This window comes from Rattus norvegicus, chromosome 1 (genome assembly GCF_036323735.1).
Source record: "Rattus norvegicus strain BN/NHsdMcwi chromosome 1, GRCr8, whole genome shotgun sequence".
NCBI classification, from domain to species: domain Eukaryota; kingdom Metazoa; phylum Chordata; class Mammalia; order Rodentia; family Muridae; genus Rattus; species Rattus norvegicus.
This window is the reverse complement of record NC_086019.1, coordinates 16,823,501-16,840,046: the sequence shown is the minus strand read 5'-3', so window position 1 is coordinate 16,840,046 and position 16,546 is coordinate 16,823,501. Positions and strand designations below refer to the sequence as shown.

At 47.2% G+C, this 16,546-nt stretch overlaps 1 protein-coding gene across 16 annotated transcripts in view; it reads right to left on the bottom strand.

The window, feature by feature from the left end:
• Positions 1-16,546, bottom strand: part of Map7 (microtubule-associated protein 7) — a 127,174-nt gene that overhangs the window by 17,127 nt on the left and 93,501 nt on the right. For 11 of the 16 annotated variants that reach the window (XM_039105408.2, XM_039105409.2, XM_063284425.1 and 8 more), the window contains exons 4-7: positions 15,546-15,709; positions 14,438-14,555; positions 10,232-10,342; positions 6,358-6,471 (exon numbers count right to left, since the gene is read on the bottom strand). In XM_039105408.2, coding sequence (XP_038961336.1) covers positions 6,358-6,471; positions 10,232-10,342; positions 14,438-14,555; positions 15,546-15,709 — 507 coding nt within the window. The remainder of the gene's footprint in view (positions 1-6,357; positions 6,472-10,231; positions 10,343-14,437; positions 14,556-15,545; positions 15,710-16,546) is intronic. The other 5 variants (XM_063284410.1, XM_063284414.1, NM_001198638.2 and 2 more) reach the window with 3 other exon arrangements.

Genomic DNA, 16,546 nt, shown 5'->3' with positions numbered 1-16,546 from the left:
GAATAGAAAATATGGGGAGATGGGCTGTAATTATTTAAAATGGGGAGAACACCAGTGAGTTAGGACTGCCACTGTGGCTGAATGCAACGACAGTCTCACTGAGGACAGAACTTAGGCCACCCATCTTCAGAGGAGCACGGACATTCCTCACGTCACTACACAACGGGGTTAAGGGAGTTTATTTAACATTGCACGAGTGCCAGAATTTCAGATCTCACTAAAAAAAGATCTTGGTTAAAAAAGTGAAGGAAACCACGGTTGAGGATAATGGCATGTATAAAATTACTTTGTGCAAATCTGGCTCCTTGTGGCACTTCTTTGTTTGTTTTTTTTTTTTTTTTTGTTTTGTTTTTTTGAAATGGGTCCCATACAAATGACCCAATCCTGAAGAGATGAATTGTCCTTCAGATGCAATTCTTCTTTTAAATTTGGAGCACGCAAGGTGACAGAAGCTCCAGGAGAGAAACTTCAGGTTAAGAAGGGCAGATTTCTCTTACAGGCTTATCGGGGTGGGTTTCATACTACGTCAGCCTGTGTACCATGAGTCAGGAAGGAGTTAGATAAGACTAAAGTTATCCTTTGGTCTGACTATCAGTGAACTGGACTTACCTACTGGTACAAGAAGAAAAGAGAGGGACAACAAGACCACAGCAGATACCTAAGAAGAGTTTGAACCACTATTGACTAGGGATGGAGTAGTCCCTATTCAAAGCCCACAGAACGGTGAGGAACTATCCTAGCCATAAGCTTCCCTCGGAACCTGTTATAAGAGGTACAAGGCATAGCTATTTCTTCTTTGCGTACAATATTTGACCCACTAAAATCAGGTTTACTCTAGTCACCATAGCAGCAAATACTCCAAAGATCTTTAGCTAAGTCCAAAAAATTCTGGCTTCTTCCGAACCTGCTATATCGGTTAGAGTTTACTGAGAGGCCAGACCTATTCCATTGGCACTAGGCCTCCATCTTGAGAGAAAAAAGGCATGAGAATGTGGCCTGCAGCTGAACCCAGGCTGCACCCAAGTACCAGGAAGGACCCCACAGCTTGTCCTGGGCCACAGTGACTCCCTAGCTACTCCCTAGCAACAGTCAATCAAAGGTTAGCCTGAATGTTTTAGATGTGCTTTCAGACTGATTGTTCATGGTTTTGCCTCAGACCACCCGTCTGTTAGCCTGAGCCCCCTTGGTTACTTTCCATTCCCTATAAAATCTCATCCTGATGAGGGCGGGAGGCTGCTCCACCTTCCCATCCTGCTGTGTCAGGGTTGGCGGGAAGCCCAAGCCCGAGCTTGTAATAGAGAGATCCTAATGCGATTTCATTGGATCTGGCCCCTTGGTGTCTTTGGGGCTTATGACCAAGTACAACATTACTACTGTGACAGATACGTATTTTTAAAAAATAGTTCAAAGGAGGAAGTTTTTTGAGTAGTTTTAGAGGTACAAATCTTTAGATCTCTTCACTGTTTCTGGGCAGTAGTGTGGCAAAGCACCATGGCAGTGTGTGATCACTGACAGTTGTGTCCAACTCATGGCCCAGGGGCAATATGCAGGCACAAGTAGCTAAGGATGGCTATGAATTCAGTCTAAGATAAAATTGTAAATCTACTTAAAAGGATTTTTGCACATTTAAAAAACTCGGTTGCAGTTCAGTTCTTGAACATGAACTGTGTAAACAATAATATCACAATACCAAAAAGTTGGGCAAGCATTGTATGAGTAAGGGATGGCCACCTAGTAGTGCTTAGGAATCAGAGGGTAAGAGGCAGAAGCCATGAGATCAAGATGTCATCTTCAACCCTAGCAGAGGTGAAGCTCTCCTTAACCCCAGCAGAGGGAGGCAGGGGCAGGTGGGTCTCCCAGTTACAGACCAGCCTAGTCCACAGCCCCCGGTCTACACGAGTGAGTTCCAGGACAGGCAGGACTACCCAGAGAGATGCTGTCTTCCGGGCCTGTCTCCCGGTGTCTGCAATAGTTCTTGTATGCAGTAAGATGACGACAGATGGATCAGCACTGGCATCGTTACCCCTGACTGGAGAGAGATGGCGGTGAACCACTTGCTCCGTCTTCTCCAGGCATGGGGGTTGGGCAGGGTGCCTTCTGCAGGAAGAGTGCGGTGGGGCGGATTCTCAACACCACTCTGGTCGTTGGCCTCATCCTGCATTCCCAGTGCAATGCGCTCTTCAGGGGTTATAAGCGTCAGTGGACATGGCAGGTCCCCTTTACTGTCTCCAACTTGGTGTTTCTGTAGTCTCCTCAATGCACAGAGCTGCTGGGGTTTCTTCAGCTTCACCTCCTCTCTCCTGGACCTGGCTTCATTCTCAGGGAACAGGGTTATTGTCAGGGTCACAGGCTTTGGGAAGATACAACTGGCCAACCTCACGGGATCTCTGGAAATAACTCCAGGTCGGTCTGTGTTTGGCCTTATCTTGTTCCAGGCAACCCGGTCTCTCTTCTCTTCTGTAATTTGCTGGGTGTCATACTTCTTGTGAGTGTCCCTAGCAAAGGTTGGCTTGAAACTGAGTTTCCTGAAGGCCCCACCATAGTTGTAGAGTCTGTCCTAAAATAAGGCTTGAGCTGCTAGGAATGGCAGAGTCTGTCTCCCCTAATCCTCGGTCTGTCGTCCAACTCCCCAGCCACAGTCAGCTGTGAATGTCGAGTCCAAGAGTCTAGTAGTCACTCAGAACCACAAGCCTAGCTGTTTCAGCTGGTCACTGTGGAAGTAGATTCTAACTGACGTGCTGGCGTGTGAGCAGCGAAGGAAGAGCCCCGGCAGCAGTTCCTAACGTTTACAGACAAGTGCTTGCTATGTGTTTGTACAGCCCAGGCTAGTCTTGAACTTGTTCTGTAGACCAGGGCTGACCACGATGAGCTCAGCATCTGGAGGAGTACTGGCTCCAAGTGTGGACCACACCCAACTTTGAGCCAAGCCTTTAAAGAAACTTTTATGTAGGTAAAGAATTTTTTTTTTTTTTTTTAAGATTTATTATGTATACAGTGCTCTGACTGCATGAACGCCTGCAGGCCAGAAGAGGGCACCAGATCTCATTATAGATGGTTAAGAACCACCAAGTGGTTGCTGGGAATTGAACTCAGGACCTCTGGAAGACCAAACAGTGCTCTTAACCTCTGAGCCATCTCATCAGTCCTATGTAGGTAAATTTAACATTACTAATAAAACCTCAAAATTACTTAGTTTATGGCAATCTTAATTTTTAAAATCATAAATTAAAAAATTTGTTATTTACAGACAGCTGCGACAGCTTGCTGTGCTCTCTGCTGGGGATGGAACCTGGGACCATGGCTGAGCTGCACACCATTGCCAAACGACAAGTAAAAGTCCCGTCACGTGTCTCCAGGGATCTCCGGCTCATTCTCAAGGGGAAGGAAGCTGGAGGACTGGAAGCTGCACCCTCTCTTCCTATATCTGAACAGAATACCCTTCTTTACAGTGAACTCAAACATTGCTACTTCCTCTGTTCTCCTTACAAGAACGTGGGAGTGGACACAGAGCTTTTCTTCTGACCTTTAATGGTGAATGGTAGATTTGTACTTTGAGGTAGGAGGGCCTCTTGCCTTTGCTGGTGGTGACCACTAGGGAAAGTACTGGAAAATGATTTTTTCCCTTAAGAATCACAAGGCGCTTTCACTTCCCAGACAAGGAAAGGGTTCATTAATACAAAACTCTCTCAAGCTAATCAAATACACTGCAGAATCCATGCCCTGCACAGGGTGTTTCTCCAAGTTAGTAATCAGGAAAAGCGGTGCCCAGTGTCCAGGCAAAGCCAGAAGTCATTAACCTTGCCTGAAGATCAAGGAACCCTGGACAGCAGGCCTGTCCGGAGATCAAGGCTCACACTGAGAACAGAAGGAATCAGAAACATGACTTCTTTGTCCTTCAGTGTGAACTGAGAAATGAATATTTGCAGAAACCATTCTGGGTGCAATCTAATTTTATTGTAGTGTTGAAAAAGCGTTCAGTATGGGTAGAAAGTATTCTCTTCTCACTATGTGGCCCTGGCTACACTGGGATTTGCTATGAAAACCAGGCTTGTGAACTCAAAAGAGATCTGCCAGCCTCTGCTTCCTGGGTACTGGGATTAAGGGTGTGTGCCACTGTATCTAGTTTAAGAATATCTGTATTTAAAAATCCTCAACTTTAATTCTTCAAAAAATACTTCCTGGCTGAAATAAGCACTAAAATATCCAAAGGTATTAAACTCCGGACGTCTACCACCGAAAACCTAGAAGCTGCAAACTGAACCACCCCACTCTTCTGAAGGAACGGTAAGAGTAAGGCCTGTGTGTTCCACACCCCCGTAGCAGGCTCTGTGTCCTGTATGGTTTAATTACAGAGGACGAGAAAGTCCTCCACTACTCCCGGCAGTCAAGGGTGCATTAACCTAACCACTGAGGTCTTCAGTGGGAACACAGAGCGCAGGACAAAGACGGTGAGGCCGGAGTGGTGGGATCAGGATGGAGAACTGGCAGGGCAGAACGCTAACGGCTATTATAGGCCTGACACGCACATCTAACATGTTCCGATTCGCTCAACCCTGCCCTCTAATACTCACGCACACATTCTGCAGAGTTGGGAAGACCTTGGCATGGTAAGATCAACTCACAGTGGTGACTGCAAATGAGAGGGTGAGATGGGGGCTCCTCCAACACTTGGGCCTTACTGCTCGCTCAGGGTTATGGTGGGCGGGGAAGGGTCCTGCGATCGCTGAGCACCTTAAGGGACAAGGGTCTTAACTGCTACTGTAACCTTGCCTATGGACACAGCTCCCTCTTTTGCCAATGGCAATTGGGAATAAGATGAAGAAAGAAAGAAACTAAAATAAAGAGAAACTAATAATCCAGAGGGTACTGTGGGAAATAAAGACAGCACAGTCCTGAAAGACAACTAAGACATATTTACATTCATGAGTCCAAGCAGAAATCTTTATAAAAACCAGGCGTCTTTAATCTCATTAAATATAAGCCGTCAGCGGAGTAGGTAGTACTAACCCAGGGAGGGATGCAGCAAAGACTCAAAGTCTACTCTGCTTTTCACTGACATCGACTGTACCCCTCTAAGCACATGGAGGGAGGGGGCAGCGGGCGGCGAAGGAAAGGAAGGGCAAACAAGGGGTGAAAGTCAGGGTCAGGGCTGACACAAACAGCAGAGGAAGGCACATTGCTAGCTGTGGAGCAAGACAGCACACAACATGGGATTCGGGTGCGCTGATGGCCACACACTGTGGAGCGTCCACAGACAGGGTGGACAAGCAGCCTGGATGATTTAACACACAGAGGACCAGAGGACTGCTTCCATCACTTGCCAAGAAGTAGGAAATTCGCGGTATAAAACAGCCTATTTTAAAATGCTGCACCTTTTCCTTCAGAGGGACGGGTGAGCACCTTAAGATTCTCTTAGCGGCCTGGTGACAGACTTCCTGCTGCAGCGCTCTTCTCCAGAGAGAGAGAGAGGTGTGGTGGACAGTGAGAAACAGGGCCTGACACTTGTTAGCGAACTGGGTACCACACTGCAAAGTCCACAGAACTACCAAGACATTTATTTGTGCAGCAGACTAGTGAGCCTGAAGAAACAAGTCCTTTTTAAAGGGAACTTTTCAAGGAGGGCACACGGTTTTCTAAGTGCAGAGAGTGAGGGGTGGCTAGGTTGCTTCCACAGACACTGTGCTGAGAGAGCTGGGAAATACACCGTGACCCCAATACAGAGATGCCACTCAAAGCCTCTGTGGGTCGGTCTTACCAGCTGGATACGCTGAAGTTACTTTCAGTTCACTCCCTTGGTTCCTTCGGGCACATTTGACATTGAAAAAGTTTCAATGTAACAGCCAGGTTAGGTATGTTCTATGTTTTCCGTGACATTTCAAGTAGCCTTCTCAACTCTTCAGAGTTTAGAAGGTTCCAGATACTAGGTTACATAAGAGAAGTGGGAGGAAGCAGCCAGGGTAAGAAACTACATGCTTCAGTCAGAGGAGTATGATGGTTTATTTCCAAGTCTGCAGAGTGGTATTACATTATATCCACTCCCCTGGTCATCTGTTGACATACAGGGGTAGAAAGAAAGGTAGGTTTAAGTGATACCTTTTTTTTTCCCCTGGTAATCTAACAGACAGAGGCCATCTGATCAGGTGAGGGACGTCATCTGCCTGCCTGACATCTGGTGTCCAGATAAGATGTTAGGGTGGATGTAAAGAGGAAACAATGCCAAGGGTATAAAGCCAACACCAACAGAGAGAAGCACATACTAGGATGAATGGAGGTGGGGTTAGATAAACGTGGGAAGAGCGGACAGGCTTCAAAAGGAGGACTTTACCTCACCACAAAGTTCCGCCTGGATGGCTTTACCTGTGTCTCCAGACAAGGCGGCCGTGCTTTTGCTTCTGGCCAGGAACGAATGTGTGGGCGTCAGAAGTCTGCTAACAACGCTGCTCTCCCAGGGGCTGAGCTGCAGGCGGCGAGCTAAATGTCACCACATAAGCAAGACGTTAGGGACATTCTTTCCTGGGCCAGGAGGGTGCTGATCATCATCATACCCAGTACTTCTGCAGTCTGGACAGATCCTTGAGACAGCTCAGGCTCTCCTGGCAGGCCATGTGGCCATGAGTCAGGCCAACAGGATCCCCACCCAAGGGAGCAGCTATTCCACAGACACTGCTATTCTTACGGCAGGCTCTAAAGGGGCAGCTGGCATGGATTTTTGCTGCCCTGCACTTGTTAACAACAGGTCTTGAAATGGAAATACCACTTTAATTATAGATCTGCTATCATCAGTAACTCCGGGCTGTACCTCTCGGATGGGCATCACTGATGGGCAGTAGACTGATAGCACCCATTTCTGACGGAGGCTTCCTGTATAGCTCAAATAACCAGCCCTACTGGGGCTGACAAATGAAGGTTAGATTAATATAAGGTACTGCAAGAGCTCGGTTCACCATGGATCCCCACAGATGGTTTAGGAGAACTGGAAGGAAGAACTACAATAAGTCGAAAGAGGACTCAGGTCTGTATGGGGTTCTTTTGACCTTTCGACCTTTTCCCTCAGCAAGCTAGGCTCTTTCAGGCCCCTGTTTGGCACAAAATAAGACTTTCAGCTGAGGATCAAGGCTAAAGCTGAAAGGAAGACAAAATTAAGCAGAAATGCCTGAGTCTAATGTAATGTTAAGCCTGAAGATTATTAGTGACGTCTGAAGATCTGAAAACAAACTTCACACAGTGACATAGGGGTCCCAAGATCCTGGGATTTGGCAAGGCCGTGGTTAGAAAATGCATGCCTTTTAAGAATTGGTTTGCGTCGCAAGCCATCTGGCGATGGTGCACCAAAACAGAGAAGTGAGTGAAGAGGCCTGCAATATACCACTGTAATACACAGGTCACACACCACCTAGAAAATGTTCACACATCACTCAAAGCCCTTTAAAACTGTCTAAACCTGACCAAGCCACATCTGGTCTGCACTCCTCAGGCCTAACTTCTCATTCTGGTCCTACATACATCATTTCTTAGAGGAACAGAACTTTTAGAGTCTTGGAAATCTGGCTGTTTATAAAAAAACCATATACTGCTAGACACTGTTACCCTGAAAGTGGCTGCCTCTGTGTACGGAGAACCAATTTCCAGGAAGCCCTTTAATGACGCAACTTTATTTTAAAAGCGATCATTTTGATCAATGCTTTAGTTAAGAGTTGGTGAATTTTCCACTAGATTTTCTGTTAATTAGGGGGAGCTCTATAGTTGTTTATTAATATTATTGTTATTAATGTGACAAGGTTGCATGCTGTGGTTGGCCTCAAACTCATGGCAAGCCTGCCTCTGTCACCCCAGTGCCGAGATTACAGGTTACAGGCTGGCCACTGTCCTTGGCTCCCATGGCTAAGTATCTCCCAAGACTAAATAAAGACTTAATAAAGCCACAAGGCAGCAGTGAATGGCACTGGACAGCAGCATGAGTAGGTGCCATGCAAGGTAGCATAGAGCGCTGCCGAGTCAAAACATACGGTTCAACAGAACAGCCAGGGAGGGAAAACAAAGGGAGGCTTCCTTCTGAGGTAAGCCATGGGGTGACAGGGGCTCAGAACTGCAGAGATACGATGGCATTGACGACCTGTGTAACAAAGACCTGGCTGTCCTGAATTCATTCTGTAGACCAGGCTGACCTGGAACTCACAGAGATCCATCCGCCTACCTCTGCCTCCCAAATGTTGGGAGTAAAGGTGTGTGCCACCACACCTGGCTTTAACTGCCCCCTAAAGGAGCTCACTTGCTGCGAGTCTTCAGGGCATCAGCTCTAGAAGCTGCTTCCCATGCCTACTGTTAACCCCAGATATTTCCACTTGTGCTGCATTCATGACTGATAATGTGAGAGAGGAAGACAAAAGTTTACAAGCTTGTAGACAACACCCCCTTCCCTTCTAGTTTATTGTAGTGGTTCTTGACCTGGAGACTTTTGAAATGCTGAGGGAGGAGATAGCGTGGTGGAATTGGCTGGTATTGGTCCTATTTATGCACTGACAGGAAACGCGGACCATGGTGAGCAGAGACCACTCAGTCCAGCATAGCAACCTGAAAAGATGCTAGTGATCGTGGCCAGTGATCGCCATTGTGGTCTCTGGTCAACAGAACTGAGCGATCTGGGCTAAACCCACATGCCGCCTATAAGCACAAAGGATTCAGGGCCATGGGTGCCAAGCAGATCTTAGACGTTGCTAGATCCTGACTGTTGGCAGTAGAAGAATATCTAAGTGCTCTCTAAAACCATCGTAGATGTGGCCATTAATTCAAATGATAGCATTTCCCTAAGAAAATCCAATCAGATGCATGATACAAAGGGTTTAAATGTAATTTTATTGCTAACTGACAGGGAAGTCAGCATGTTCGAACCTCAGAGACTGGCCAGGGCATCAGCTGGCTTACAGCCCCTCTCCTGACCCTCATCTTTACCTGGGACTGTAGCAGACAGAAAAGCAAGGCTTAACTTACGAGCATTATAAGTCCTTGACTATGGTTTGTCTCAGACCCAGGTTCTCAAAACATTAAAGTTCTAGGTAAGTGATCACTTTAAAAGGAAGAGGAAGGGGACAGACAACTGTAGGAGCGACGGTCACCCCATATCTGTATCTTCTGTTCAGTAAGGGAAGGGAGGGGCTCGAAACAGAAGTTTACCCCCCCAGTGTACGCCATCTAGTCTGCAACAGAGCATATTTATGAAGGAAAATTTGATAAATAAACATGAAACCTCTAAAACTTGATTATATTCTAATATCAATGCTTTAGGCAAATTTAGCTTAGAAAGGGAACAGTTTGGGTAAGTAGACAGTAGAAACTGTTCAAACATTTCCGACTTTACAGAATAATACCAACATTCACACAATACATTACAATGGTACCACAGTTTAAAATACAAGATATATAAACTGACACACACAGAACATGCGTACACTACATTCTCATTACAGATTAAGACATGACACTTCCTAATTTCTTAAAAACATACCCACGGTCACCATAACTTGTTAGCTTTAAAAAGAGTGTGCTTTGCATCACATGATAATTCTTTGGTTTGATTTAAAATCATCGTAGTTGGTAACACAAGCAGCTTTTCTGAAAAGCGTGACTGTTTTACGACCCATGACATAGAAGGAGACTTCCATTTTATGGATAGCTGAACAGTCATGTACTGCAAACCCAGAGGACGTGTGAACTCAAAGCTCCATTACGACTGTGGCTGGAAGACATGGTGGTGATAGTCTTAAAAAGAGGCCCGTCCCTCAGGACTGAAGCGGAGGGGCACCAAGCCAGCAACGCACACATCAGAGAGGCCACGAGAGATGTCTGAGCAAATGAGAAGCACGCTGGTGAAACCAAACTGCCACGAGTCAGTTGGGAAGCTGGCACCTAGAGCGCCCAGCATGAGGATGACCGAGACAGGCTGTCCAGAGAGGACTATGTGCATTCGGGTGGGTCAGGGGTGACTTCGTCTGCTAACCGCTTGAGGGAAGCACCATTTGCTAAATGCACCAATCGGCCACCTTCTAACATGAGAAACGCTCTCATCCCACGGCAAGTGGCGCTCAGCCGCTATGCTTTTTACTCTCAAGCTTTTTTCTTCCTAGTTAAGAAATGCAGGGAGAGCAACTTCAGATGCTATTCCCATCTGTACACATCCAGGAAAGAAAACATTAGGCAAGCAACAGAACAGGCTTCGTTTTCCTTTTGACTGTACCTCTATCTGGAGAGTTTAGCAAAGTTGCAGATGAGGACGAGAGCCGCTTGCTAATGACAGGATCGACATGTTTCGAAAGATTCATGGTGGAAACTGACCGCCTGTCTGGATCTAAAACAAACGGAGAGAATGCTAATTGACAGCCGGCAGGCACGATCGAATTTCCTAATTTAGTGGGGCGACAAGCAGCAGGACTGGATGGAGGCCACCGACAGTTTCTAGATCTTCCACAACAGCAGAGCTCTCTAAGTGGACACACTAGAGGGACTTAAAGGCTGGAAATAAAACTCGGTTTTCTTAAGAAACAATATAAGCATTTAGTCCACCAGTTTAAGCATGTTATTATGATACAAGCAGATGAAGACAAATCCAGCAGCAGAGAAAGCCTATGAGCTGATGCAGACCGACCGTGAAGCAGAGGGGCCCGGGACGGTGGGTATGGTATGGAGAACGTGCAGTGAAGCACACACCCAGGGTGTGTGTGTGTGTGTGTGTGTGAGTGTGAGTGTGAGTGTGTGTGTGAGTGTGAGTGTGAGTGTGAGTGTGAGTGTGTGAGTGTGTGTGAGTGTGAGTGTGTGTATGTGTGTGAGTGTGAGTGTGTGTGAGTGTGTGTGAGTGTGAGTGTGAGTGTGTGTGTGAGTGTGAGTGTGTGTGAGTGTGTGTGAGTGTGAGTGTGTGTGAGTGTGAGTGTGTGTGTATGTGTGTGAGTGTGAGTGTGAGTGTGTGTGTGAGTGTGTGTGTGAGTGTGAGTGTGTGTGTGTGAGTGTGAGTGTGTGAGTGTGTGTGTGCATGTGCACATGCGCACACCTGAGAAGCGCACACCCGGTCCTGTCGCAGACTCCTTGCTTGTACAGACACTTCCCTTCAGCACAGACGTTCACTACAGGAGGATTTGACTGACAGGAAAGACCATGTGTGTTGGGGCCTGCCTGGATCACAGCTACTGGGAAACTTTGTCAGAACTTTACATTTGAGGGCAGCCTGGGTATCTTTTTCTTTTGGACAGGGTCTCAGCATGGCCTGGGCTGGCCTGAGCCTTCCTATGCTGTGACCTCCAATTCAAGGGGCAGCAGGTGAACATCGCTTAGTGTAAGCCAGTCACTCTGTCTGTTTACTTGTCTTTCCTGGGGATGAACCCATTGTTAGGTAAGGGCTCTACGACTGAGCTGTACCTTCAGCCCCAGACTGTCTCAATAGGAAACAAACAGAAGGGGTTCAGTGGTGATGAGTTTGCCTATGTGCCATGGCTCTGGGTTTGAGCCTAGTATTGGGGGTGTGGGTCTCTGATCTCAAGAGGTGAAATCAGGATATAAACTTGCCCAGCAGGACTGACAGCAATATAAACTAGAATTCAACCACAGCCAGTGAGTATTACTGTTAAACTTATCCTGCAACCAACTAATTTAAAGAGGCTTTGGAGTTCAGAGTCTTGCTCACCAGTAAGTTTGTGATGCCTGAACAAACTACACACAGTAAAAGCTATCCACCTCACTGCATATCTAAGCACGATGGTGAGGTCAAGGTGTGGGCATGTCCTCCATTACTGGCTGATGAGAGCACAACTTCAAACGCTCTCCACAGTACCAGCCACCTTTTCACTCTTCCCACTGCTCTTGGCCATAAGCGCTTCTGCCCCGTAGTAGAGCCATTTTGACTCTTACCTACAGCTTGCTGGTAATAAGTCTCATTAATGAGAGGATCCTCAACTGGGAACTACACTTATAGCTAACATTTAATTGTGTTTCAAAAAAGAAAAATAAATGACCATGTGTGACTCCTGTGACTTCCATTACATTGATCTGGTGGGGTTCTGACAATGAGAAAAAACGGAAGTCCAGAGGGGAAGCAGTGCCAGGAGCATCCCGATGCCGAATGTGGGAGCCGCGGTCACGAGGTTCTACGGCGACACATTTCCTGACACTGTTTATGCACTAAGAAGTAGCTGGGAGACCCCTTTCTATACTAAGCCTATCCCCAGGTATTTGTCAATAGCTCACTGAAAACACTTAGATCTATTTCCTAGTAAGCAAGAAAGAGATGAGCTAGCCAGTCATCTACCAAAATGTGGACGGCAAAGTCTACATTTCTGAGATGGGTGGTTGAAACCACGGAGGCACGCCATGGTATGCGGTGCCATCTGAGAATTTTCATCCAGTTTTTCTCACTGAACAAGAAACAATTTCACAAAAGGATTGGAGGGCTTACAAATAAATCGTTTCCATGGTGATACTAGCCGATGTACCAGCACGTCAGACAAGACGCTAACTTTAATGGGGACCATTTCTAGGCTGGGAGGTCTTGTGTGACCAGCGGGGTTAGGTCAGGGCTGCTGTGAAGGAAGGCCAGGTGCCGGGGAGCAGAATGGACGCCCTCTCAACCCCGCGGTGGGTCATTTCCTAGTCTTTGAGAACTTGGACCGATTCCATCCGTTCCTTACACAAACATCGTTTTTAGTGGACCAGGAGTCTGTTCACCTCAGTCACTGGATTTTATCCACAGCCCATAAAGGCACCACTGGCTTTATGCTCCGAACAGCAGTGAGGCTGAGTAAATTTATCATTTCTCAAGGGTGTTTGACGCCATACAACAGGGCATCTCTGTCACAAAGACAGAAAGCATGAAGCTCGGTAAGAGAAAACTCTGGTTATGAAAACATTCACCATGACCATTTTCCTCACAGAACATCCGTGGAAACTACTCCTGACGGAAGATGTCACATCTTTCTGATGGTGGATTTGGTGTGGACTCCATCACAGGTGGTAAAGGGCCACAGGGGAAGGAAGTGCGAGTCTACATTTGGCTCAGTGTCACAGGGAAACAAGCCGAGGTGAAACTTGCTAAACTTAAAAAAACAAAACAAAACAAAACAAAACAGGGGGTGTTGTAAAAACAGTAATGAAGGACTGGAGAGATGGCTCAGTGGTTAAGAGCACTGGCTGCTCTCCCAGAGGTCCTGAGTTCAATTCCCAGCAACCGCATGGTGGCTCACAAGCATCTGTAATGGGATCTGGTGCTCTCCTCAGGCATACAGTGTACATGCAGACAGAGCATTCATATATATAACATTTTTTAAAAATCAGAAAATACTAAAAAAATAATGAACACACACAGGAAAGATGCAACGAAAAATTCAAGTGTATAAAAGTACGAACGGCTGTGGGGTTGTCAACCTGGATGCACTCTGCAGGTAACTCTTAGCTAAAAGAGACTTGAGTGGGTTTCACTAGAGAGCCCAAATGTGCCACGTGTGGCCATTTCCACACCTTCAAGTCACCTGCCCTTAAGGAACACGTAAGGAACACTGTGCTTGTCGCAGATCCAGGTCTGTGCAACGCACAGCAGCATGCGTGGTGCCTAGGCTGGTGATGCTTCAGTGACCCACGGACTGGGTCTCTGTCTGGGGCTGCTGGCTATAAAGCAGGCTGTCAGCGAGGACGAGGACATCTGTACCAGATTTTCTAGGACCCCCAAAGCTGTGACGAGGTGGTCTATGCCTACTAAACCAAGGAGAATGATGACTCATCAAAACCACCGCCGACAGAATGTGAGATACGAGTTTTTAAAAAAAAAAAGAAAGAAAGAAAAAAAAGAAATGTAACTGACCTACTGTGTAAGCACTGAGGTTTACTGAATTACAGTACCAAGATAAGCCTTCTGCTAACACCATGTTTCAAGATAACTTCGTGTCCACTTAAGGGGAGAGAAGTAGTCTGGATGTGTGTTTACCATTGCTTCCCGTCTGAGATGTCAGCGTGTCCCTACAGAACACCGGGTTAGGCCAGAGCACAGAGGCTCATGGGACAGAGGCTGATCCAGCTGAACGGCTGAGTCCTTCCAGAGGGGAAAGTGCCCTGGGATGACATTCCACAGCCCTGCAAGCCTTCTGCAGAGAGATCCTTCTGCAGAGAGATCCTTCCGCAGAGAGATCCTTAAAGCAGTTGCGGCTGCTGGGTGCTGTTTAGGTCTCTCTGGGGAAAGGAGCTCATGCTGAGGCAAAGAGAGGACCTGGGGTCTTACCTCCATCGCCCGCTTGTTCTCAAATAGTGGAAGCATCATTTAATTACAGTCTAGTGATTTCAGAGAGATTCCTGTTTTGCAACCAGAGATTTAGGGGGAAAAAACCCAAAAACCAAACACACTCTTACTGTCCAGTAAATACTACAACCAAACTCACAGAACGTCCGTGGAAGTGGTGCCTGCATTTACCTCCACTGTGAATGCTAGAGCTCCCGTGGAGAGGGCTTCCCCACGACCACCGGTTATACTTCTGCTTCGGCTTCTGGCTCCTTTCCATCGTCCGCCGAACAACAGCTTCATGGCGCTCCTTACATGGGACAGAAGAGCTGGCCGTTAGCTTTCGCTGTTTGAAGGTTCTGCAACCTAAGCCGGAGTCGAGTAGACGACCTAATTGCTTGCCCCACTACACTGGTGTTATCCTCTATTTCCTAACTTCCCCACTTTAAGATGGGAACAGTAACAATCTTGGGTCGTTTCTGCAACCATTAGTCCCCAGTTCAAAAGTCCTTCTGTAGAAGACACTCAAATGCTTCCCTACGGGGTGTAACGCTAACACTAGCAGTCTTCACTCAGGCTGATACTCAACACGGGTTTTTATGTACAGTTATAAAATGTGTCTCGGTAACCGGATCCTCCCGCTTCTGATCCTCCTGACGGCAGGGGCTATAGACATGTACCTTTCTACCCCACTTAACTGGTCCGCACGTGTGTGCATGTGAGAGGGGGTGGGGGAGAAGGAAGGTGTCAGGACCTTATGCGTGCTGGCAAGTACTTGTCCCATGTTTATAAACCAGCTTCTACATGAGGCCATATTTTAAAAATAGAAATCAGAAAGTGAGAACACAGCATTTTTTCTGCCCCCCAAGCAGAGTGGTCATATTAAGAAAAAGTGAGAAAGAACTCTCAAGAATGGGAAGGGGTCCAAGAGAGAAAAACTCTTCTCTGAGGCTTGGTCTTCATTGGCTATCCTTGAACTTGTGACAATCCTTACGATTTTGAGTCTAACTGCCCCTCCCCCATTTTCTAAACACTTATTCAGGGGTTGAGCGTGAAAGAAGTGCATATGCAGAAATATTTACCCACATGGAAATGTTTACATACGGCAAGACCCCACGGAAGCCCACTAGCATTTTAGCACTTCAGTACAGCCGCATCAAGCAGTAGTGAGTACTGGGTTCCCACGGGAGACAGAACTCAGTGTTACAGCAGCAACACTGACAAGCAGCCTGTGCTCTCCAACGCCTGCAGCTGTCTGCCCCTCTGCCCTGTAGGTTGACCAGGGGCACCCTCCCCACACCTTGTCCTCCTCCAGCCTCTGTCTCCGCTTCTCCTCCACCGCAGCTCTCCTCCGCTCCTCCTTCAGCCGCTGGTCCTCCAGCTTCTTCTTCCGTGCCTCCAGGTGCCTCTCATAGTGCTGCCGGGCTCGCTCTTCTCTCTCTAGCCAGACGGTTTCTCGTGCAGCTTTGGGGAAAACAGGGAGATCCAACACAGGCCAGCTTAGCAATAGGATGGTTGGTGCTGGTGAGTGTTCCACAGGGAACCAGCTCTGTGAGCGTGTGTGATCTGGCATGGCTGTCTCACTATGTCAGGGAGGGCGCCCTGGATTCTGCTCTTTAGGAACATGTAGAGGGCATAGGCTGCAGGCCCTTAAGCTCTGGGATCAACAGTTCCATTCCCATAATCTCTTTTTAAAAGGTGGTGGCATGGCTCAGTGTGTAAGATCCCTTGCTAATGCAAGCATGAGGGCCTGAGTTCTTCCCCAGCACCCAATCTGGGGGAGCAGCAGCAGGCAGAATCCTACGCTAACTGGCCAGCGAGCTTAATTGACAAGATCATGACAGCCATGTCTCAAAAACACGGTAGATGGCGTCTGAGAAACTACACCTCTGGCTTCCACACGCATTTGCACATGTGCACGCACACCTGCATGTACACCATGCACTTCCATGCCACATACAAGCACACATAAGGAACCGAGAACAATTGCTCAGTGGTGAAAGACCCTTCCCCTGCATGTGCTCTTCCCACTCAGGAGGCAAACTTACCTCAGAGCCACTTTAATAATGAGGTGTCGGGTTGGGGATTTAGCTCAGTGGTAGAGCGCTTGCCTAGGAAGCGCAAGGCCCTGGGTTCGGTCCCCAGCTCCGGGGGAAAAAAAAAAAAAGAACCAAAAAAAAAAAAAAATAATAATGAGGTGTCCTCCAACCACGAAAACTAAAGATTCACGAGTTATTAACACTGTGTGTGAGAATGTCCACAGTTTGGACCATAAAATCGTTATTTTTGAGACAGACCTTG